The sequence below is a fragment of the Xyrauchen texanus genome, chromosome 5, assembly GCF_025860055.1.
Source record: "Xyrauchen texanus isolate HMW12.3.18 chromosome 5, RBS_HiC_50CHRs, whole genome shotgun sequence".
NCBI lineage: Eukaryota > Metazoa > Chordata > Actinopteri > Cypriniformes > Catostomidae > Xyrauchen > Xyrauchen texanus.
Window position 1 is genome coordinate 32,052,744 of NC_068280.1, and position 25,461 is coordinate 32,078,204.

Sequence of the window (25,461 nt, forward strand, 5' to 3'; positions counted from 1 at the left end):
TCACAGTAGCACTGATCCTCGTGATCCAGGAATGCCATATATAGCTGAACTTGGTCTTCGGCGACATCCTCGACGACTTTGCCCAGCAGTTATCGGCGGTGAAGAAACAGACAGAGGCCACACATCACGCCGCGCTGTCGTGGGCGTCCCCATGCGAAAAAGCCAACAGCAGCTCCACCTCAACCTGGGCCCAGCTCTCAGCCCCAGCGTCGAGCGCCCCGCAGGTGGCGTATGCACCCCCTTCGGGCTGCGGTACCAAAATTGTCAAAGAGCAATTCCCTCACTTCCTGCAGCCACTTCTAGCACGCAACAGCCTGCTTGAACCTGGCTCGGCAGCCACGTAACGTGGGGTAGTGCATGGCGTTTTTAAGTGGGACCCCTTGTGTCACTAAAATCGACACAACATCGAGTGAGTGACAGAAGGGGAACGTCATGGTTACTGTTGTAACCTCTGTTCCCCGATGGAAGGAACGAGACGTTGTGTTCCCCTTGCCACGTCACGTAATGCGCTGTAACCGTTTTCTCGGCTCCTCAGTGAAAACCTGTCTGTCGGTGCTCGCCCGCTCACTTTATAACCGTATATCCGGGATGTGGCATGCAAATTATGTCTGCCAACTTGACATTGGCCTTTTCTCAAGTTATAGTTCAGAGTTACGCAAGGCTGTCAGAAGAGACCCCTTGTGTCACTACAATCGACACAATGTCTTGTTCCTTCCATCGGGGAACGGAGGTTACAAAAGTAACCATGACGTTACTGTATGTCTAAAAAACACATTAGAGCCTGACTTTCTGAAAGACTTCTAAAAACAATGGGAAACACCAGTGACAGAGGTATTGAGTGACGATACAGTGATTGAGGTATTGACCACATTTATTTTCTTGTAGAGCACTCTAAGTCAGAGCATCAGACTACTTCAGAAATCATCCAAAGAACTTCCTGTAAGTAAACAAACACTCAATTTACAATGCATTCAGAAAGTATTCAGACCCCTTCATTTATTTCACATTTTATGTTGCAACCTTATGCCAAAATGCTTTAAATTATTTGATTTTTTTCACATCAATCTACACTCCATTACCCATAATGACAAAGCAAAAAGATTAACTTGAAATCTGAAAATATAACTGAAATATCACATTGACATAAATATTCAGACATTTGCTATGACACTTGAAATTTAGCTCAGGTACATCCTGTTTCCCTGGATCTATCAGTTTTCCCCCACACTACATTTCCCAGAATCCACTGCCCTAATCACTTCATCATTATCCCCACCTGTATGCCATTCCCTCATTAGTTTCCTTGTGTATGTGTAACCTATATGTATTGTATGTATGTATGTATATATATATACACTCACCTAAAGGATTATTAGGAACACCATACTAATACTGTGTTTGACCCCCTTTCGCCTTCAGAACTGCCTTAATTCTACGTGGCATTGATTCAACAAGGTGCTGAAAGCATTCTTTAGAAATGTTGGCCCATATTGATAGGATAGCATCTTGCAGTTGATGGAGATTTGTGGGATGCACATCCAGGGCACGAAGCTCCCGTTCCACCACATCCCAAAGATGCTCTATTGGGTTGAGATCTGGTGACTGTGGGGGCCATTTTAGTACAGTGAACTCATTGTCATGTTCAAGAAACCAATTTGAAATGATTCGAGCTTTGTGACATGGTGCATTATCCTGCTGGAAGTAGCCATCAGAGGATGGGTACATGGTGGCCATAAAGGGATGGACATGGTCAGAAACAATGCTCAGGTAGGCCCAATTGGCACTTAGGGGCCTAAAGTGTGCCAAGAAAACATCCCCCACACCATTACACCACCACCACCAGCCTGCACAGTGGTAACAAGGCATGATTGATCCATGTTCTCATTCTGTTTACGCCAAATTCTGACTCTACCATCTGAATGTCTCAACAGAAATCGAGACTCATCAGACCAGGCAACATTTTTCCAGTCTTCATCTGTCCAATTTTGGTGAGCTCTTGCAAATTGTAGCCTCTTTTTCCTATTTGTAGTGGAGATGAGTGGTACCCGGTGGGGTCTTCTGCTGTTGTAGCCCATCCGCCTCAAGGTTGTGCGTGTTGTGGCTTCACAAATGCTTTGCTGCATACCTCGGTTGTAACGAGTGGTTATTTCAGGCAAAGTTGCTCTTCTATCAGCTTGAATCAGTCGGCCCATTCTCCTCTGACCTCTAGCATCAACAAGGCATTTTCAGCCCACAGGACTGCCGCATACTGGATGTTTTTCCTTTTCACACCATTCTTTGTAAACCCTAGAAATGGTTGTGCGTGAAAATCCCAGTAACTGAGCAGATTGTGAAATACTCAGACCGGCCCATCTGGCACCAACAACCATGCCACGCTCAAAATTGCTTAAATCACCTTTCTTTCCCATTCTGACATTCAGTTTGGAGTTCAGGAGATTGTCTTGACCAGGACCACACCCCTAAATGCATTGAAGCAACTGCCATGTGATTGGTTGATTAGATAATTGCATTAATGAGAAATTGAACAGGTGTTCCTAATAATCCTTTTGGTGAGTGTATATATATATATATATATATATATATATATATATATATATATATATATATATATATATATATATAGTTTTGTTCATTATTTGTCAGTCCCTGAAGTGTTACGTTTTAAGTGTTACATTTTAAGTGTTAGGTTAGCATGTTGAGCTTTATTGTTTGTTTCAACTCCAGTGTTTGTTATACTCCAGCGTCTGTTCCACTCCTGTGATTGTACTTAAAAATTTGAAAGACTCTACTCCTGCATCTTCTCTCTTCCTCTTCCTTTCTTTGGACACCAAACGTTACAGAAGGACTGACCCAGAAACAACAAAAAATACAGTTCCCTTTACAAAAAGCTTCACTAGGATGCTGCGCTGAGAAAAGTGCTTTGGAAACAATCCTACATGTTTGTGACCAGCTGAAATATGTGCGTTGACCGGAATTTATAGCCTCGGTTGGTGAAATCATTGGATGCACCTGTGACCGGGCTGTAAATGGACGCGCCACCAGCGTGTCGTCAGATCCTTTTCTTCAGAGCATTCTCTGTGTGTGTTTCACAAGCCTGTGAGACACACACAGAACCTAGCCTTCTTTCCTCTGCTAGGATTTAGAATTTGTTAGGCAGTGCGCAGTGAACCTTGTCTCCTTTCCCTCTTTATATATATATATATATATATATATATATATATATATAAAGAAAAGAAAAAGGTGGAAAAATGTCGGAGAAGCAACACAAACGATGCGTGTTTCCCTGTCAACGTTCTATGACTGTCAGGGACAAGCATCAGTTTTGTTTTGTTTGTTTGGTGGAAGAGCATGCTGCTCTTGTGTTGGGGCAGGGCGGGTGCGTGCATTGCGACCTACTTTTGGTCAAAATGCTTCGCGCTTTTCTTGCTTACTTCCAATAGCCGGCACCCACACTTCATTCGTGGGGCTATTGTATGGATCTGGTTGAGGAGCGAGAGATGGGTTCGTCCCTTTTGCTCGCTCTCTCCCCAGAGCCGGCTGGTCCTTCCCGTGATCTTGAAGTGTGCTCCGGTGCCTCTTCAGTTCATGAGGGGGACCGTGATTCTCTTGAGTCTGCGAACTTTGAGTTACCCACATCCGAGCACTCCAAACACGACTCAAAATCTTCTGAGGAGTTACTCGATGTGGTTACTCGTGAGGTGGCCAGACTACAGTTAGACTGGCTGCGTGATCAAGAGACCCCCAAACGCTCCAAATTAGAGGACAGATTTCTGTCTGGTGGCCAGGGGAAGGGAACGCCTCATCAGTCCCTTCCCTTCTTTGATGACCTCCACGGTGAGCTTTCTTTTTTTTCCCACTCGATGCCCCGGTTTCGCCTTCCGGTCTCTTCAGAGACGCCATGAATACGGTTATCTCCAGATTCCAGGAGGCGAAAAGGACTCCTTCTTGGGACTTAGAAATAGTCCTGGAGGGTCTGGTTGAGACCCCCTTTGAACCTCTAGAGTCAGCGTCTGACAGACTTCTGACTGTCAAGATGGTCTTTCTTATGGCGATCACCTCTCTAAAGAGGATTGGGGATCTACAGGCTCTGTCTGTTTTGCCGGCCTGTTTAGAATTTGCCCCAGGTATGGCTAAAGCTATTTTGCATCCTCATCCTGACTACCTTCCTAAGGTGCCTTTTTCGACATTACATCCGGTCACTCTTGAAGCTTTCTGCTCCCCGCCATTTTTAACTCCAGAGCAGAAAAGACTTCACAGACTTTGTCCAATCCGTGCCCTTCAGACCTACGTCCACCGCTCTAGCCAGTGGTGTAAGTCAGGGCAATTATTTGTCTGCCATGGGGGCCGCAACAAGGGGGCGGCCGCCACCAAGCAGACTATGTCGCACTGGGTGAGGGATGCCATTTCCCTGGCCTACGAGGCGCGCGGTCAAGCTTCGCCAGTAGGTATCAGGGCTCACTCCACAGGAGGGTTCGCCTCCTCTAAAGCCTTGGCTAGAGGGTTCCCTCTGCAGCAAGTTTGTGATGCGGCAGGCTGGACCTCTCAGCACACATTCTTCAGATTTTATAGTTTGGATGTTCATGCTACTCCGGGCTCTTATGTCCTTGAGTTGACATCTCAAGCTCTTGTCTGAGACCTCTCGCATTCTTGTGAGCACACTTCACAACCGTAGGGGTCCGGACAGCCTCAGTGCATGGGTATTCTCGTTCCCAAAGCGCTTTTCTCAGCGCAGCATCCTAGTGAAGCGAACGTCTCGGGTTACATATTGTAACCCTTGTTCCCTGAAAAAAGCGGAACGAGATGCTGCGCTTCTTTGCTGCACTGGGATGCCCCAGGACTGCTCTTCAGAAAAAATATCTGACGACATGCTGGTGGCGCGTCCATTTATAGCCCGGTCACAGGTGCATCAAATGATTACACCAACCGAGGCTATAAATTCCGGTCAATGTTCATTGACGTGTTACACACATATTTCAGCTGGTCACAAACATGTAGGATTGTTCCCAAAGTGCTTTTCTAAGCGCAGCATCTCGTTCCGCTTTTTTCCACCTCCAGACCCAGTCCCTGCCCTGGGGCTGCCCCCCCAGGCCCTTGGATCATCCTCCTGGGATCCTTATTCTGCTTCACCCTACCATAATCCATCTCGGGGCACCAGGAGTCGCCCCTTAAAGGAGTTGGGGGGGGGGGGTTGGGTAGTAGTAATGTGTCAGTTTGTCTCCACCATGTTTGAAGACTCTTATTTTGAAGTTTTCTCCTGCACTACATTTCCCAGAATCCACTGCCCTAATCACTTCATCGTTATCCCCACCTGTATGCCAGTCCCTCATCAGTTTCCCTGTGTATATATTCCCTCTAGTTTTGTTCATAATTTGTCAGTCCTTGAAGTGTGATGTTTAACCCTCTGGGGTCTGAGGGTGTTTTGAGCCCTGGAGAAGTTTTGACATGCCTTGACATTTGTGTTTTTTTCAGTTGCTTAAAAACATAATAATGGCTAAAGTCTGATTACACTGTATTCAGCACAAACTGGGCTACAATAATATGTGAGCAACATGTATGTACAGGTTTGTATTTTTGAGAAAATAACATTTATGCATGGTTTTGGAAAAAACAAAATTTTTAAGTCATTGAAATAAGGCCCTATAACACATAATAAATATTTGCCCACAAGACATTTGAGAACGTCTCGGGTTACATGTGTAACCCTTGTTCCCTGAAAAAAGCGGAACGAGATGCTGCGCTTTGCTAAGCGCTTTTGGGAACAATCCTGCATTGTGACCAGCTGTGAATATGTGTGTAACACGTCAATGAACATTGACCGGAATTTATAGCCTCAGCTGGTGAGATCATTAGATGCACCTGTGGCCAGGCTATAAATAGACACGTCACCAGAGTGTCGTCAGATATCTTTTTCTGAAGAGCAGTCCTGGGACGTCCCAGTGCGGCAAAGAAGCGCAGCATCTCGTTACGCTTTTTTTCAGGGAACAAGGGTTACACATGTAACCCGAGACGTTCCCTTTACAAAAAGCTTCACTATGATGCTGTGCTTTGCTAAACGCTTTTGGGAACGCAATACCCACGGCGCCGCACTGGTGCTGTCCGGACCCCTACGGTTGTGAAGTGTGCTCACAAGAACGCGAGAGGTCTCAGACATGAGCTTGAGATGTCGACTCAATGAAGCAGATGTGATTCCCCGGGTGGGAAAGAGAACGCTCTTTGACGTTGAGTCTCAGACCTGGAGAAACCAGATGAGCTAAGACAATATCCCTGTGCTGAACTGCCACTTCTTGGAGCTGCGCTAAGATCAGCCAGTTGTCCGGATGCCCCGGAGTCGTGAAGGAGCCAGTGCTAAATCCATGCATTTCGTGAATGTGGGGGGTGATAGGGCTAGGCCAAATGGAAGAACCCGATACTGGAAGGCTTTGTCCCCGAAAGCGAACCTCCGGAACTTCCTGTGCTGTGGCAGAATTCCAATATGGAAATATGCGTCTATGAGATCGATCGTGATCAGCCAATCGTAATGTTGGATCTGAGACACGACCATCTTGACAGTTAGCATCTTGAACTTGAACACCCTGACCGAGCGGTTCAAGCCTCAAAGATCTAAAATCGGACACCCCCTTGGGGACCAGGAAGTATCTGCTGTAATAGCCTCTTTCTCTGGAAGGGGAACATGTTCATGGCCCCTTTGACCAAGAGATTTTGCAGCTCTTTTCACAGTAGACGTCCCGAGAGGAATCACCCCCACAAGGCTGGGTACAAGACTGTCAGTGTTTCTTTCTTTTAGAAATCACGACCCTGAGATCCTGCTTCGGGGGCTGCTGAGGACAACGAGCCTGTCCCCAGTCTTTACGAGGGGGAGCACGACTCGCCACGCTCTACCTAACAGAGTCAGGGCGGGACTGGGTGGCTGACGACGCCTCCCCCTGAGTGCGGCGAGGAAAAAACTGCTGAAGGCTTCCTCGTGGCTTTTCGCCTCCTGGAATCTGGAGATAACCGTATTCATGGCGTCTCCGAAGAGACCGGAAGGCGATACCGGGGCATCGAGTGGGAAATAGTCCTTATCCTTGATGTCCGAAAGGTTAAGCCATAAATGCCTCTCCGTGCTGACTAAAGCGGACATAGACCGACCAATGGCACGGCTGTCTGCTTGGACGCACAGAGAGATAAATCTGTGGCCCGACGAAGTTCAGAAAAGGCTTCTTTGTCGAGCGTTGCACCCGCACTCAGGTCTTTCATTAGGTCAGCCTGGTACGCCTGTAACACGGCCATGGTTTGCAGCGTGGCACCAGCCTGACCTGCCGCTTGATAAGCCATCCCCACTAGCATGGAGGTAGTCCTGCATGGCCAGTCTAGCTGTAGTCTGGCCACAGCCCAAGTAACCACATCGAGTAATTTCTCAGCCGCTTTATTATTATGCGTGAAATGTACAGAGGTTCAGCGCCCCCCTCGTGAAACGAAGAGGCGCCGAGGCGCGCTTCAGATTACGAGAAGGATCAGCTGGATCTGGGGACAGAGCGAGCAATAGGGACGGACCAGTCTCTCGCTCCTCAGCCAAATATATGCGAGAGCCCCACGATGAAAGAGTGGGCGCTGACTCCCGTAAGTAAGCGAGGCGAAGCATTTCGCCCAAAAGTAGGTCGCAATGCGCGCACTCGCCCTGCCCCAACGCGAGAGCAGCATGCTCTTCCCCCAAACAAACAAAACAAAATTGATGCGTGTCCCTGACAGTCATAGAATGTTGACAGGGAAACACGCATCGTTTGATTTGCTTCTCAGACATTTTTCTTTTCTATTTTGTATATATATATATATATATATATATATATATATATATATATAAAGAAAATTAAAACTAAAGGACTTACTCGTCTGAAATTGTATCCTCGGCTGGATCAAGTCTCTCTTCAAAATACAAACGTTCATCGGAGTCCCGCTCTTCTTCTGTGGAAAATGTTAACTCTTTCTTAATATCCAGGAGTTTGATCACATGTGTATCGTTACAAACACGCATAAAAGTTGAGCTGTGTTGTGTTTACATTAAACCTCTGAACACCGTCGGGGCGTGCACCATTTGCATTGATCGTCTCAGCACATTATCGTATGAATATCGCGCTCTGCTGGTGGGTGTGATCACATTACAGATAATGAGTTGAGCCAGAAGAAAATGTACATCGCTTTGTTTCATACAGATTACATTGCAGTAGAATATTTGTTTTAAATTTGATTTTTTTTATTTAAAAGTACACATTTTAAGCTTTCTTTAGACATATGTTTCATGTTTGTGTGAAAAGTATTCACGGAGTTTCAGTTCATTTTTGTGACGTGTTTCAGAAATATGCTCGTGAATACAGAGACTGCTGAAAGCTCACACTTTTTATTTTCTTTATTTTACAAAAGCACAAGATTTTGTTGTTATTGTGAGTGTACACAAATAAAAGTAGACCCTTTATAGTTTCTAATGATGTCTCCAAAAATGACGGAGTATTTTAAGTTGTTTCCGCTGTAATTACGAAAATATCCAGCAGGACGACCCCAGAGGGTTAAAGTGTTATGTTTTAAGTGTTACGTTAGCATGTTAAGCTATATTGTTTCTACTCCAGTGTTTGTTATACTCCAGCATCTGTTCCACTCCTGCGATTATAATTAAAAGTTTGAAAGATTCTACTCCTGCGTCTCCTCTCTTCCTCTTCCACTTCTTGGACACCAAACATTTGGTGGACATGATTTGGAAAGGCACACACCTGTCTATATAAGGTCTCAAAGCTGAAAATGCATATCAGTGTAAAAACCAAGCCATGAGGTCAAAGGAACTGTATGCAAAGCTCAGAGACAGGATTATAATAAATAGTACATAAATAATATTATTTATGTAGAATACATTTAAAACATTAATTACTCTCATAATTAGACGTCATGCTGATTGTTTGACTTGCATACATCATGGACGAGGAGGAAATACTGTATAGTTTTATTTTGAATACAATGAGCTGAAAACAAAAACTTGTTTGTGAAAAGTGTTAGTAGGGGTTTTTGAAAGTTACCATCTTTAGAAAGTTAGTAATGTGATTGCTTTTTCCATTAAGTAATACGTAAAGTAATTGGAGTACAGTTATCTGTAGTGGAGTCCTTTTCCCCACACTGGATATTTGTTATCTGATGCAATGCCATTCATACCCTTTGCTTACAGTAAGCATTTCAATAGATTTTTAGGATACTGTAGTACAGCAAGAAATGTGTTAATTTGCATTCCCTTATATATGGATATTACCCAAATTTCTATTTCTCACAACCTTTTCTCTAGATTAAAGTGACAAATGTCCTGAGTGCTATTGAGGCAGCAGAGTATCTCATCTCCAACAATGCCTCACATGTGGTCAAACAGGTACAAATACATTAATTTCTTAAGTTAATATCTTTATCTATATATTAATTCACTGCATTTTCTTAAGCAGTATTTTGTCTTGTCTTCCAGCTAAAATGTATAAACCTCCTTAAAACAAGATACATTCACTTGTGAAGCTATCATAAGATTGTAACAAGACCTTTACTACAGGGAATGAGGAAGCAGGAAATGGTGATTCCAACACAGGAAAATGTGTTTATTCAAACAAAAACGTTAAACGTTAAACAGCGATAAATTAAAACAATAGTGATATAAATAAATCAAAGTTGGAAACAAATCAGGGCAGCTTTGAGTAATACAGCAAACGGCCAACACACGAACAGCTTGTCACTCTCTCTCTCTCTCTTCTTCTTCTTCTTCTCATTAACGACAGTTTGCAAACTTATAAGTGCATTTACCGCCACCTAACACTAACAGAAATGGAATTCAGTGTCCCTTATCAAAGGGAGGGTCAAAATCAAAAGTAATAGTCAGTATCTAGTGTGGCCACCAGCTGCATTAAATACTGCAGTGCATCTCCTCCTCATGGACTGTGCCAGATTTGCCAGTTCTTGCTGTGAGATGTTACCCCACTCTTCCACCAAGGGACTTGCAAGTTCCTTGAATTTTCTGGGGCAAATGGCCCTAGCCCTCCCCCTCGGATCCACAGGTCCCAGGCGTGCTCATTGGGATTGAAATCCGGGCGCTCGCTGGCCATGGCAGAACACTGACATACCTGTCTTGCAGGACATCATGCACAGAACGAGCAGTATGGCTGGTAGCATTGTCATGCTGGAGGGTCATGTTAGGATGAACCTGCAGGAGTGCTTGCTTCGGCAGCTCATATACAAAATAGGATGAACCTGCAGGAAGGGTACCACATGAGAGAGAAGGATGTCTTCCCTGTAACGTACACCATGAGATTGCCTGCAATGACAACAAGCTCAGTCCGATGATGCTGTTGCACACTGCCCCAGACCATGACAGACGCTTCATCTCCAAATCGATCCCACTCCAGAGTACAGGCCTCGGTGTAATGCTCATTCCTTCGACAATTAATGCAAGTTACTTTGTCCTTCTTATCAGATAAGCTATTTTATCAAAATCCTTATGTTATTCAACGAAGGCTGCCGCAGTAGCTTACTATTTGCATACATCATGATAATGGCAGAGGCCACTTTAACTGTGGTTTTCTACCATGCCATTTTTCCTTTTTAATCATTACTCACTGAAGCAGATCTTATTACATTAAGGCTGCCTACGCAAAACTGTCCACTGTTTCGCCATATACCAGAGCTACCGCTTCATATGGCCATGCACAGACTTATGTCCCTGAAATGTCCATTTAAACTTTTCACAGATTATTTCTTATTCACAGGGTTGTGAAATGTCTTCCTAGTATAAGTTTCACCTAAATTTGAATATTTTGTCTTTTCTACAGCAATGCCTTCTGCAGGGGTTTTGCCAATATTTCTTCCAGCAGGTCTCTGCGAGAGCCCATTTAAATTCCTGTCACTGGATTGTATGGAGGAGCGCCCACAGAAGCGCCCACAGGAGCCCCCCTTTACTATTCAATCTCCTCTACTCCACTGCCACAGCACTACCTTAACTCTGCTCCTGCAGGAGGTTAATTTTACTCTACTGCCACAGCAGTATTTTACCATGCTTCCGCTAAAGCCCTTTGTATTTGCTTCACAGCAGTTGTAACGAGCATTACTGCTGCAGTCACCATCTCCACCTGTTCATTTCAAACACTGCATTTCCCTGTCTCCGGGTATACCATCGAATGAGGTTACTGCCGCAAGCGAGTTGATCTGACAGTCTACCTATGGTACAACTCCCTATTGTTGTACACATGTCCTTTAATCTAAACCTTCCACCCGGATCTGAACCTTACGTGAGGCTGCCTCTGTAAGCTGGCTGAATATATGCAATAAATCAATGGAACAGCCCCTATAGCTGCATAAATGTCCTTCATCTAAATCTTCCACCCAGAGCAGGCCCTTGCGTGAGGCTGCCTCTGCAAGCCAGCTTCTTCAATGCAGTTTACCAAAATCTTGTTCCTGTAGACCACCCTCTTAGACAACGCCACACCCTATCTATGGGTTCAATACTAAAAGCCATCTCTCCCAGAACACTCCAAACTTACTTGAAGTTCCACAGAGCATACAACAGTTTTTCCAGATTTTACCCTCCTCTCCATATCCTCTGTCATACCCCACCTCCACAATACCAAATCAATTCAGCCAAAAACAATCAAAGTCTATCTCAGTGGCTTAAATTTCTTTTTTAAACTCATCCACGGCCAACAATGCCCTTCCATTACAAAACCCAAGATAGCTCTCCTTATCAAGGGTTTACACAAAATTAATCCCATCCATCCAGACACCAGACAACCACTAACCATTAACATCCTAACCAAATGCCTTGTTACTCTTCACTCCAGTCTATTTTACCCCAACAAAACAAGAACCCTAGATGCCATGTTAAGTTTGGCTTTCTTCTGCTTCCACAGTCTCAGAACTCACCATCAACTTCACCTTCAACCCAGCCATCCACCCCACCTTCTCTGACCTTCAATGTTTAAACCATGACACAATCCTTTTCAACATCAAACAGAGTAAATCTGACCAATTGAAACATGGACATTAAGTTTTCATTTTCAATCTGCCAACCCCCATTCAGCCATACCAGTCCCTGGCCTATTTTGTACTCCAGAGAAACTCTCAAATCACCTCTCCTCTCGATCCTCTATTTGTTGATGACAAAAATCACATCTAGAAACGTCTAGACAATTATCCTCAACAGATCCGGCATTCCTACCAAACATTTATCTTCCCATTACTTCTGCAAAGGTCTATCCGAAAACCAAATTAAAATGCTCGGTTGGTGGTCATCCCACACCTTCGAAACATATATTCGATCCAACCTTCATCACATCAGTCAAGCACACCAAACATGCACATCTTTTTAGGCTCCGACCATGCCTCCCTACTATTCCGCTCCTCGCTGCTAACCTAGCCCTGCCAGGATCGTATCTATCTGGATGCTGCTAGGGCCCTCCTTTTTGAGTGCGTGTGAGCTACCATGCCTGCCGTGGATTCTCCCATTCAAATCACCCGCCTCCTGACCAGATGCAAAGTAGGCAAATATTATTAATATTGACAAGCCGGTTCTCGCCTCCTCCTTTCCAATGAACTGCTTTACAACATTGTTTCCTAGAGCTGGAAATACTCAAAACAGACACAAGCAGCTTATCTATCAAACACAAATAATATAATATTGAGCAGCAGCCGTTGGAGTCGCACTTGAGTGAAGTCACCTCCCCTCTTCGAATGATTGTCTAGAGGAGGAGCTGTCGATCAAGAACTAGTGGACCAATAGGGACGCAAAACGGCCCCTGAGTTACATGAATCTACTTCTTATTTATTTTTGCACATATTATTTTTTATCTGCGCTTATTATTTTTTTATTCATGTTTATTATTTTGAGTCACATTATTACTTTGGGATTTGTGAATGCAATACTTTTGACGGGATTTTGATCCCATACATGTGGAGGATCATGCTACTTTCCGCAATCCATGCACAATTTACCACACGCCACATTGAGAGCGAGAACCAATAATCTCGACCACGAGGAGGCTACCCCATGTGACTCTACCCTCCCTAACAACTGGGCCAATTTGGTTACATAGGAGATCTGGCTAGAGTCACTCAGCACACCCTGAATTTGAACTCGCGACTCCAAGGGTGGTAGTCAGAAAAAAGGTTAATTCAAAATGTATCTTTTTTAGAGATGTATTGATACATTTACTAGAAAACAAGACTAAAATACTGATTAAGAAAATGTTTATATATTTTTTTTTATAGCTGTTTTAAATGCTGTAATATGTATGGGGTTTTACTGTTTTATATGTCTAGTTTGTATGTTATGAACAAGTATCTTTTTTTTATTTATATCTCACCAATCACAGGAGACTGATAAATTCATTAAGAGCTTTGCAGGATATTTTACACAATACACAGAGTGGGTAAAACACTCGGTGAGTATGCTAAGATTACATATAGTAAAATAAAGTCCGTAATTTTTCTGAGGAGCTACACTTTGTCACATAACACTTCATGTTGAAGTGGTCATATTACACAATACACTGTATGTCTCTGTATGTGCAGGTGTATATGGAAGTCGCCCAGTGCAAACCCATCAGCAACATCGTGGACTCTCTGGAGATCATAGCCTGCAGCTTTATAGTTGACTCAGTGGTAAGAAAAGAAAATGTTTTCCTTTTGTGTTTCATGGACAAAAGTCATATGGGTTTATTAGGGTGAGTAAATAATGACAGAATTGTAATTTTTGGGTGAACTATCCTTATTATTCTTGAAGTTAATTATAATAACAGTATAAAAACACTGAAAAAGAGATGTTTACTAAGCAGTTTTAAAACGTCTTTTTATGCATGTTTTAAAATGAAAACAGATATTATTTAGTCTCTTTATGAACATTTTTGTCCTTTTAAAGAGATCTCTAAAAATATTTATTATATATTTACTTTTTTAAATACAAGCAATTATTGTATTTTTAAAAGTACAGCTATGTCACTCTGAAACACTCAAACAAGCAAACAATCTAGACAAGGGTGTTAATGTCTGGTGCTTGCGACAGTGTAAGAGGTCATGTTAGGTTGACAGATGAATGTTTACAGCCGTAAACTCTCTGCAAACTAGGCCTATCCATTTAACACAAATTTGTTATACCAAGACACAAAGATAGCTGTAAGATGAGGACAAAAAAGCACTGATTGTTAAATATTATCCTTAAAGACTGTCACGAACCCCGCTCCTCTGCCCCATCTCCGCTTCCTCGAGCACGCACCCATACACTCCGAGCGTGCTCGCTTCCCGCTCCCTCGCTCCGCCCCCTTGAGCTCGTACGCTCTTTTTCCTCCCTCAGGCTTCCACGCCCGGTTTGCTATTACGAGCTCTCGCTCGTAAACTCTCTTCCCCCTCTGACTCATGTTCGCATGCACGCTCCGGTGGCCAGAACATTATGACCACCGGCACTTTCTCAATCACCCCTTTATTATGTACACCTGCACTCGTCCCATCACCTAGTTATTCGTTTCACCTGCACCGCTCGTTTGTTCCCCTATATATATCACAACCCTTTCGTTTCACTTCGGGTTGGTTATTGTATGTATTTAGATTCCGTGTTTTGACCCCGCTAGTCTCATCTAGTTTCAGCCCTGCTAGTCTCATCTAGTTTTGCCCCGCTAGTCTCATCTAGTTTTGCCCCTGCTAGTTTCGGTCTAGTTTCGACCTCCCTCCTCTTGATTATCCTCTTAGCTTGCCAACTTCGTTCCCCTGTCTTCGTTCCCACTCGCGCCATAGTTGTTAACTGTTTTCCCCTTCGACCCCGCTATCGTTGACCACTCTCTCCCGGATTTGCCCCTTTACCCTTTCTGATTCCCGGCTCCGACCTTACGCACCCCTTGACCATTCTTCACTGGACTTGCCCTTTTTGAACTGTTGCCTGCTTTATGGACTAATAAAGCAGTCTTCCCCTCAACATTGTGACTGTCTCTTTTTGTGTGCGCGTTAAAGAATAACCAACCTCACCGTAGCAGTCACAATGTACTCCACGGATTTACGCAGCTCTCTAGAGCGGATTTTCGATGGCGTGTTCGAGCGCGGATTTGCGGCTGGGAGAGATTACCACGCACTCACGGCCCAGGGACAGCAGGTAAGCACTTTGTTTGACTTTTGTCACCCTGTTCTACCTGTGTCTGTCCCTGAGCCCGTTTATGCTCCCAGCGCATTTCTGGCGCCGTGGGCCTTCAACCCCCTGAGAGGTTTGGCGGCTTTTCTGGCGCTTACCATGAGTTTTTCGTGCAAGGCAGTGGTTGTGTAACGCATAACCCGCCCTTAACATTATGGAGCCAGCGGCTCGACTCATGTGTTTGCGCCAGGGAGTCAACCCTTGGAGGATTATGTCACTGATTTTTGTGCCCTGGCCAACCAAGTGAATTTTGATGAGGTGGTTCTGAAAGACATTTTTCAAAATGGACTGAATGAGCCAGCCTCATCATACATGTCTGGTGGTCAGCTGCTCTCTCGACCTGGCTCAGTTTATCGACCTCGCCCTGCTGTGCGTTGGTTCCTCGTTTACTGTGGGGAGGCAGACACTGAACCAGCGCTCCACACCAAGACCCCCTCTCGAAGCCTACCACGGCCCCCGTCTTGAAGCCTTACACGGCCCCGTCTTGAAGCCTTACACGGCCCCGTCTTGAAGCCTTACACGGCCCTAGTCCCGAAGCCTGACACGGCCCCAATCCGAGGCCTGTCACGGCCCCAGCCTCGAGCCTGGCACGGCCAGCGAGTCAACGCCCATGCCCGCCACGGCCAGAGAGCCAGCGCCCATGCCCGCCACGACCAACGAGCCAGCGCCCATGCCCGCCACGACCAGCGAGCCAGCGCCCATGCCGCCACGGCCAGCGAGCCAGCGCCCATGCCCGCCACGGCCAACGAGCCAGCGCCCATGTCCGCCACGGTCAGCGAGCCAGCGCCTGTAGCCTCGACCGCCCCAGAGCCAGCGCCTGTAGCCTCGACCGTCCCCATGGCCACATCCCCTGTTGGCCGAAGACGTCAGAGAAGGAAGAGGGCCCCTTCTCCCCAGTCTCGTCTTGTGCTCAAGACCGCAGAGGTTCCCCCAGAGTCTTCCACGGCTCTGCCGGGTTCTGCTCCGCCCCCAGAGTCTTCCACGGCTCTGCCGGGTTCTGCTCCGCCCCCAGAGTCTTCCACGGCTCTGCCGGGTTCTGCTCCGCCCCCAGAGTCTTCCACGGCTCTGCCGGGTTCTGCTCCGCCCTCAGAGTCTCCCACGGCTCTGCCGGGTTCTGCTCCGCCCTCAGAGTCTCCCACGGCTCTGCCGGGTTCTGCTCCGCCCTCAGAGTCTCCCACGGCTCTGCTGGGTTCTGCTCGCCCCTCTGAGCCCTCTCGGGCTCCGCCTCACGAGTCTCCAAGGGCCCCTCATGAGCCTCCTAGGGCTCCTCCTCACGAGCCTCCCAGAGCTCTACCCCTCAAGTCCCTCAGAGCTCCACCCTTCAAGCCTCTCACGGCTCGCCTCTCGAGTCTCTCAGGGCTCCATCCCTCGAGTCTTTCATGGCTCCACCCCTCAAGCCTCTCACGGCTCGCCTCTCGAGTCTCTCAGGGCTCCATCCCTCGAGTCTTTCATGGCTCCACCCCTCAAGCCTCTCACGGCTTCGCCTCTCGAGTCTCTCAGGGCTCCATCCCTCGAGTCTTTCATGGCTCCACCCCTCAAGCCTCTCACGGCTTCGCCTCTCGAGTCTCTCAGGGCTCCATCCCTCGAGTCTTTCATGGCTCCACCCCTCAAGCCTCTCACGGCTTCGCCTCTCGAGTCTTTCAGGGCTCCATCCCTCGAGTCTTTGATGGCTCCACCCCTCAAGCCTCTCACGGCTTCGCCTCTCGAGTCTCTCAGGGCTCCTCTGCCTCTCAGGGCGTCCCTTCTCGAGTCTTTCATGGCTCCACCCCTCAAGCCTCTCACGGCTTCGCCTCTCGAGTCTCTCAGGGCTCCTCCGCCTCTCAGGGCATCCCCTCTCGAGTCTTCCACGGCTCTGCCGGGTTCTGCTCCGCCCCCAGAGTCTTCCACGGCTCTGCCGGGTTCTGCTCCACCCCCAGAGTCTTCCACGGCTCTGCCGGGTTCTGCTCTGCCCCCAGAGTCTTCCACGGCTCTGCCGGGTTCTGCTCCGCCCTCAGAGTCTCCCACGGCTCTGCCGGGTTCTGCTCCGCCCTCAGAGTCTCCCACGGCTCTGCCGGGTTCTGCTCCGCCCTCAGAGTCTCCCACGGCTCTGCCGGGTTCTGCTCGCCCCTCTGAGCCCTCTCGGGCTCCGCCTCACGAGTCTCCAAGGGCCCCTCACGAGCCTCCTAGGGCTCCTCCTCACGAGCCTCCCAGAGCTCTACCCCTCAAGTCCCTCAGAGCTCCACCCTTCAAGCCTCTCACGGCTTCGCCTCTCGAGTCTCTCAGGGCTCCATCCCTCGAGTCTTTCATGGCTCCACCCCTCAAGCCTCTCACGGCTTCGCCTCTCGAGTCTCTCAAGGCTCCATCCCTCAAGTCTTTCATGGCTCCACCCCTCAAGCCTCTCACGGCTTCGCCTCTCGAGTCTCTCAGGGCTCCATCCCTCGAGTCTTTCATGGCTCCACCCCTCAAGCCTCTCACGGCTCGCCTCTCGAGTCTCTCAGGGCTCCATCCCTCGAGTCTTTCATGGCTCCACCCCTCAAGCCTCTCACGGCTTCGCCTCTCGAGTCTTTCAGGGCTCCATCCCTCGAGTCTTTCATGGCTCCACCCCTCAAGCCTCTCACGGCTTCGCCTCTCGAGTCTCTCAGGGCTCCTCTGCCTCTCAGGGCGTCCCTTCTCGAGTCTTTCATGGCTCCACCCCTCAAGCCTCTCATGGCTTTGCCTCTCTAGTCTCTCAGGGCTCCTCCGCCTCTCAGGGCGTCCCCTCTCGAGTCTTTCATGGCTCCACCCCTCAAGCCTCTCACGGCTTCGCCTCTCGAGTCTCTCAGGGCTCCTCCGCCTCTCAGGGCTCCGCCCCTCGAGTCTCTCAGGGCTCCTCCCCTCTCAAGCCTCTCAGGGCTCCCCCTCTGAGTCTTTCAGGGCTCCTCCTCCTCTCAAGCCTCTCAGGGCTTCGTCTCTCGAGTCTTTCAAGGCTCCCCCTCTCAAGCCTCTCAGGGCTCCCCCTCTCGAGTCTTTCAGGGCTCCTCCTCCTCTCAAGCCTCTTAGGGCTTTGTCTCTCGAGTCTTTCAAGGCTTCCCCCCTCAAGCCTCTCGAGCCTCCCAGGGCTCGGCCACTAGAGGCTCCTATGGCTCTGCCTCCCGAGCCTCCTACGACTCCCCCTCCAGAGCCTCCTACGGCTCCACCTCCCGAGCCTCCCAGGGCTCGGCCACTAGAGGCTCCTATGGCTCTGCCTCCCGAGCCTCCTACGGCTCCCCCTCCAGAGCCTCTCATGGCTGTGCTCCCAAAGACTCCAGAGCTTCCTAGGGCTCTGCCTCTTGAGCCTTCCACGGCTCCACCACCCGAGCCTCCTACAGCTCTGCTCCCTAAGACTCCAGAGCCTTCTAGAGCTTCGCCTCCCGAGCCTCCTGCAGCTCCGCCTCCCAAGCCTCCTACGGCGCCACCTCCCCCGGCTCTGCCTCCAGTGCCTACCAGGGCTTCACTCCTGGAGCCTTCTACGGCGCCACCTCCTACGGCGCCACCTCTATGGGCTCCACTTCCTGAGCCTTCCAGGCCTTCGCCCCTAAAGCCCCCCTTGGCTCCACCTCCAGAGCCTTCCAGGCCTTCGCCCCTAAAGCCTCCTTCGGCTCCGCCTCCAGAGCCTTCCAGGCCTTTGCCCCTAAAGCCTCCGTCGGCTCCACCTCCGGAGCCTTCCAGGACCCCACCTCCTGTCAGTACTGTCACGAACCCCGCTCCTCTGCCCCATCTCCGCTTCCTCGAGCACGCACCCATACACTCCGAGCGTGCTCGCTTCCCGCTCCCTCGCTCCGCCCCCTTGAGCTCAGTACGCTCTTTTTCCTCCCTCAGGCTTCCACGCCCGGTTTGCTATTACGAGCTCTCGCTCGTAAACTCTCTTCCCCTCTGACTCATGTTCAGCATGCACGCTCGGTGGCCAGAACATTATGACCACCGGCACTTTCTCAATCACCCCTTTATTATGTACACCTGCACTCGTCCCATCACCTAGTTATTCGTTTCACCTGCACCGCTGCTTGTTCCCCTATATATATCACAACCCTTTCGTTTCACTCGGGTTGGTTATTGTATGTATTTAGATTCCCGTGTTTTGACCCCGCTAGTCTCATCTAGTTTCAGCCCGCTAGTCTCATCTAGTTTTGCCCCGCTAGTCTCATCTAGTTTTGCCCCTGCTAGTTTCGGTCTAGTTTCGACCTCCCTCCTCTTGATTATCCTCTTAGCTTGCCAACTCGTTCCCCTGTCTTCGTTCCCACTCGCGCCATAGTTGTTAACTGTTTTCCCCCTTCGACCCCCGCTATCGTTGACCACTCTCTCCCGGATTTGCCCCTTTACCCTTTCTGATTCCCCGGCTCCGACCTTACGCACCCCCTTGACCATTCTTCACTGGACTTGCCCCTTTTTGAACTGTTGCCTGCTTTATGGACTAATAAAGCAGTCTTCCCCTCAACATTGTGACTGTCTCTTTTTGTGTGCGCGTTAAAAAGACAAGCATTTCACAGAGGTTACTAAATATGTAAAATTATGGAAATTATCACCTGCAGTGATGCATAAGTATGTGCAGTAAATTAAGAATAAAATCAAGAGGCTAATCAGATTATGGAAAATGACACATTCTGATGTTTATTATAGTTTTCAATTTTACATTTAGTTAGTTTCTATTTTACTTTTAATTTGTCCTTTCAATTCAGTTTATTTTTCATTCTCTCTATAACTTGTTTTTTATGTTTTCAAGTTTCATTTGAGTTTAAATTTTGGTCCATTTTGTTATAGTTTTGATATGTTAGGGCTTAAGATTTAATATGTTAAGCGATATCATGTAAATATGTTTAATACTAATTTCTCAGGGCTGTCTAGTGTTACTGCTATCTAGTGGTATTTTCATGTTAACATTTTCATAAAAACTACAACTAAATTTAACAAATTTTTATTTTATTCTAGTTACTTTTATATTGTTGTAAATTTGTTAGTTTTTATTTTATTTCAGTTACATGAGGAAAATATAAATGATAGCATTGTTCAAATATGCACAGTTATTTACAGTGGAAATGTAGGAGTCATGTGAGATGTCTTAGGCCTTTTTATGAAATGATATTTGATCATATGGTTCATTCCTCAGTCATTCTGTGTACATTATTATAAATGAAATAATTTGCCAAATTAGTTTAATACTCTTTAAAAGCTGGTTTTGTGAGCTCTTCATAGTCACTAGTACTCATGGGTTTACTTATTTGTGTGTTTTAGAACACATTCTGGTTTGGTCTGGGAGGATGCTGTCTGTTCCTCTTCCCCAGTATCATTCTGTCAGTAAAACTCGCCAAATTCTATCGCAGAATGGACACTGAGGATGTCTATGATGAGTAAGTAACTGCATTCTTTCTGAATGTCAACCAGTACTGCTTATAAGATAGCACAATCTATCATGTGTAGCCCTACATATATAATGGATCAAGTTTTTCCTTGAAGACTTTAAATTCACAATCACACAATAGCAATATGAGCAAAACAGTCAATACCTTTGATTAAATAAAACATTGAAGATGGGCTTCAGACTTTGATGACAGCCAAGGCTCCAGTTAAGTGTCTTTACTCTAACTTTTACTAATATTGGAGAACAACTTTCACTGCACAGGTGTTTGGCACAGTCCCAGTCTTTCTCCTTGTTTCATTCTTTCAAGAGCCATGTCTCTTCTATTCTTTACTTTCAATCCTATTGTCCATATTCTCTATTACTGTTAATCTAGTTCAAGAACTTTGGCACTTCACTTTCAGAAAACCATCACCTCATCTCTCTCTTTTTATCTTTTCATTACCTTATCCCTTAATCTTTTCTTTTTCTTTTTGTAATACTTTTGTAATAGTTAGATATATTTTATCAGTGCTGTCAGTCCATGCAATTTTTAATCTCGATAAATCGAATACTTTTTTGTAGTTAATCGTGATGGATCGCAGATTTTGAAGTGCTGAAATTTGACTCTAAATATTCTTTTTTCCTGTAAAGATGCATATATTTCCTTCTTAGGAAAGAAAACAAAACAAACATTTTCACTCTCCACAATATAGTGATAGAAATGCAGTAAAATAGCACCAATTCAAGTAACATTAAACATTTCCCAAAGTTTAAGTGGGAGTTTGCCTAATTGAAAGAACTAGTCAAAAAACAAATAGGTTGCATATTAATTGCAATGGGGATTACATCTCTTAAAATATCTCACTCCACAATGCATTACGCGTTAATTTTGACAGCTCTAACTTTTCATAACTGATTTCTTTTATAAATTATGTCTAAAATCACATCATGTTTCACACTGTAATCTATTCACAATCGTGCATGTTTTCATTACATTTCTTTTTTTCCAAATGGTTGGTGTTTATATTCATATTCACCTTTTTCTTTACAGTAGTGTGGATATTGTTGTCAGTGGTTATCATAGTGAGCCTTTATATGACATAAACAACAACATGATGAACAGGTAGAGTTTACAATATTTCCCAGCCTCATCTCTGTGCATGCTTAAATCACGTTTTCACACCTGGCACATTTGGAGTGTTTGTTCCCCTTCTGTCACTCACTCAACATTGTGTCGATGTAGTGGCACTAGGGGTCGCTTTTGAGAGCCCCGAAACACCTCAATCTTTTGGAATGCCACTCCCCCGGACATATGGGTATAAAAGGAAAATGAATGCCTACTCTCATTCAGATTTTTTCTTCGGAGCCGAGCGGTTGTATGTCAGCGAGCTGAATACATTATTCTCGAAGAAGCTGATGCTGTTGGATATATGCCGCATTCCAGCGGCTTTCTCTCCTTCTACACGCCTAGTGCAAATTACACCCCTGGGCTCTTCGACAGCGCTACTAAGATAGTATATTTCTGCTAAAAGAGTATATTTCCTCTTTAAGAGCAAACACATTGACGTGAATGACTTTTTAAAGACACATCTCTATAACGATGCCTTTCATCTTTGTGTGATTCCAGGATTACTCACGCTGTCTGGGCAGCGATAACACTGAGGCAGCGTTTGTGGAGAATATGACCATGGCAACGTTGCGGTCACGGCATTCCTTCTTCTGGGGGAAAGCCACTCCAGCCGCCCCCTGTGCTGCGCCTTCTACCTACGGTTATGAGGCCGGCCTGGCTGGTGCTGGAGGCGATTTGGGAAGTTCAATGGTCGCAGTGTCGTCAGGTAAATCCCCGCGGACCTCCTGTTATCCAGCATGCTCGTTTGCCCCCGTTGAGTTCTGAGATGAGACCAGCTCACCTCACGGCCAGCTTAACGTCTCTCAATGACCAAAGCCTACAGTGCTGCTGGACAGTTCGCCTCCGCCCTGAATGCTATGGCCCACCTGCAAGTATACCAGGCCAAGGCACTGAAAGAGCTACACTTGGGTAGTCCTGATCCTGATGTGATGTGCCTTCATGCGCCCGGCCGCAACACACCTACGGCCAGCCAGTTGTAACAAGTTTCAAGGATGGCCCAAGAGGCCCTCCTCCTCAGTTGCTAAGCCGCCCTATGCCGGGTAGGCAGAGCAAGGTACGTGCTTTGAGGTCCCCTCAGCACAGCCACCTCAGGTCGAAGCAACACTCCTCAACATGGCGTTGCCTGCTCCCCCCTGCCGCGAGACCCCACCCCCAGGTACGTCAGATGCGATCGTCCCCTTAGTGCCCCTCGCCCGGATCTTGGACGTGTGACTAAAGCTTTCCAACCCCTCACTTACTTTGAAGTCTCGGTTTTACCTCGATACAGACCCTTCCTAAGGTTTGCTTTCAACGGCCGGGCATATCAGTACAAGGTCCTCCCCTTTGACCTGTCCCTTTGTGTCTTCACGAAGGTCGCAGAGGCAGCTCTTGCCCCATTAAGGGAAGTGGGCATCTGCATACTCAACTACCTCAATGACTGGCTGATCGTAGCATATTCTCGAGAGTTGCTGTGTGCACACAGGGACCTGGTTCTCATGCACCTCAGCCGTCTATGGCTTCAGGTCAATTGGGAAAAAGGACAAGCTCTCCCTGGTTCAGAGCATCCCTTTTCTCGGCATGGAGTTATACTCTGTGTCGAGCGCCTCACAAGCGCATGCACGTAGTCAGTGCTGAACTGCCTGAACTCATTCAGGTGGAGGACAGCGGTTCCACTGAAACACTTTCAGAGGCTCCTGGGGCATATGGCATCCTCGTGGCGGTCACACAGCTCGGGTTGATGCATAGGAGATTGCTTCAGCACTGGCTTCAGACATGAGTCCCGAGATGGGCATGGTGCCGCAGCACACGTTGCATGGCTGTTACGACTCTCTGCCGCAACTTATTCAGCCCTTGGACAGACCTTGCATTTCTACGGGCAGGAGTTCCCCTACAGCAAGTGTCCAGACGCGTCTTGGTCCGGTCCGACAACACAGCAACAGTAGTGTATAGAAATAGCCAAGGCACCATATGTTCTCCTCACATGTCGCAACTCACCTGCCATCTCCTCCTCTAGAGTCAGCAGCGGCTGAGGTTGCTGCGGGCCACTCACATCCTGGGCAGCCTCAACGCCACAGTGGACGTGCTGTATTCCCCGAAGTGGCATGTGTTCGCAGATGCGCAGTCGGATCAGTGCTTTCATTCCTGCAGGAGAAGCTGGAGGGGCTACTGTCTCCCTCCACCCTGAAGGTGTATGTAGCTGCTATAACAGCACACCATGACACAGTTGAAGGAAAGTCCTTTGGTAAACACGACCTGATCATCAGGTTCCTGAGAGGCACCAGGAGGCCGAACCTCACGTAATCCTGAAACCCCGACCAGGCTATGTGCCCAAGGTTCCCACAACCCCTTTTAGGGATCAGGTTGTGAGCCTGCAAACGCTGTCCCTGGAGGAGGCAGACCCAGCTTTATCATTGCTGTGTCTGGTATGTGCTTTGCGCATCTACTTGGATTGCACCCAGAGCTTTATACGCTCTGAGCAGCTCTTTGTCTGCTTTGGTGGACAGCAGAATGAGAACGCAGTCTCCAAACAGAGGCTTGCCCACTAGATCATGGATGCCATCGCATTGGTCTACTAGGCCGTGCCCACCCCCTTGTGGGTTCAAGCACACTCTACAATTAGCGTGGCATCCTCATGGGCACTGGCCTATGGCACCACTCTAGCAGACATCTGCAGATCAGCGGGCTAGGCAACACCCAATACCTTCGCAAGATCTCTGGGTTGAGCCGGTTTCGTCCCTGGATGTCCTTCCCTGTGGCTTGCGAATTCAGCGGAGTTCACAGCCAGACCCACTACGGGTACTAATATGCCCTGTACTGGGGTAGGTGCTCCACAGGTGCCGATTACTCCAGTAACCCGCTGTGATGTATTTTCCACGGTACGGTCTCCTTGTCGGCAGACCCGCATCTCCCTAGGGCAGAGCTCTCTCTGCCCCGGTCGCTGTGTTTGTAGAGCTTATCCCTTCGAGGCAGGACCTACCACCATGCCTCTTCAATGTTCGGCTGGTGAGCCCATGTGTTGTATTGCCACATGTTGACCTCCCCTTTTGGGCAGGATGTGGTCTCTGCAGGGTCTTTTCCCCCTGAAAGAATAGGAAAGAAAAAGAACACCTTCCCTGATGCGTATAATAGCGTTAGATGGCCCCAGCCGAATCCAATACTCTGTGGAGAGAAACCATAGAGAGAAATGCTAGTTACATTGCTGCACGTAACCTCCCCCAATCCCATGCTAGTTACATTGCTTCTCCCCCTCAGGTATATGGGGAACTACATGACATCTTTTGGGGAATTGGGAGAGGTTACGTGCAGTCTGATGCACCTGCTATTATGCACGCACCAGCTTGCTTGCACCTGCATCGGCAGTTCACGTAACACAGTTCAGCTGTTGTGGTGTTTTTCTTTTGGGATCCGTAGTGTCACTACTTCGACACAACGTTCAGTGAGTGACAGAAGGGGAACGTCTTGTTTCCCTCTTGCCACAATGCTGTACTAGCCGCTGAAATGGCTGGGACCTTGTCTCTGCTCCTCAGCACAAAACCTGAATGAGAGGGGGAATTCCTTCTCCTTTTATACGGGGGAGTGGCATTGCCTATTCCTTCTCCTTTTATACGGGGGAGTGGCATGCATATTCCACTCGCCAATTCCCATTGGTCTTTTCTCAAAGATTGAGGTGTTTCGGGGCTCTCAAGAGCGACCCCTAGTGTCACTACATTCACACAATGTCTCGTTCCCTCCATCAGGGAACGGAAGTTACGATAGTAACCAAGACGTTTCAGAACCTGTCATGTTTTCTCCCTTGGTTCGGTTCTTTTAGGCATATATGAACATGGCAATCGCACTCTGAACGAGGTGGTCTCGGACCTA

General features: G+C 47.3%; 1 protein-coding gene across 11 annotated transcripts in view; it reads left to right on the forward strand.

Moving 5' to 3' along the window:
- LOC127644398 (prominin-1-A-like) overlaps positions 1-25,461 on the forward strand; it is a 95,467-nt gene that overhangs the window by 65,534 nt on the left and 4,472 nt on the right. For 7 of the 11 annotated variants that reach the window (XR_007970642.1, XR_007970643.1, XR_007970644.1 and 4 more), the window contains 6 exons: positions 886-939; positions 9,302-9,382; positions 13,359-13,427; positions 13,558-13,647; positions 20,387-20,502; positions 22,120-22,327. Coding sequence is in view for 4 of the 11 variants with exons in the window: in XM_052127545.1 (XP_051983505.1) it covers positions 886-939; positions 9,302-9,382; positions 13,359-13,427; positions 13,558-13,647; positions 20,387-20,506 (414 nt within the window). In the remaining 7 variants the exon portion in view is untranslated. Of the gene's footprint in view, positions 1-885; positions 940-9,301; positions 9,383-13,358; positions 13,428-13,557; positions 13,648-20,386; positions 20,507-22,119; positions 22,328-25,461 lie in introns of those variants that run through there. The other 4 variants (XM_052127543.1, XM_052127544.1, XM_052127546.1 and 1 more) reach the window with 2 other exon arrangements.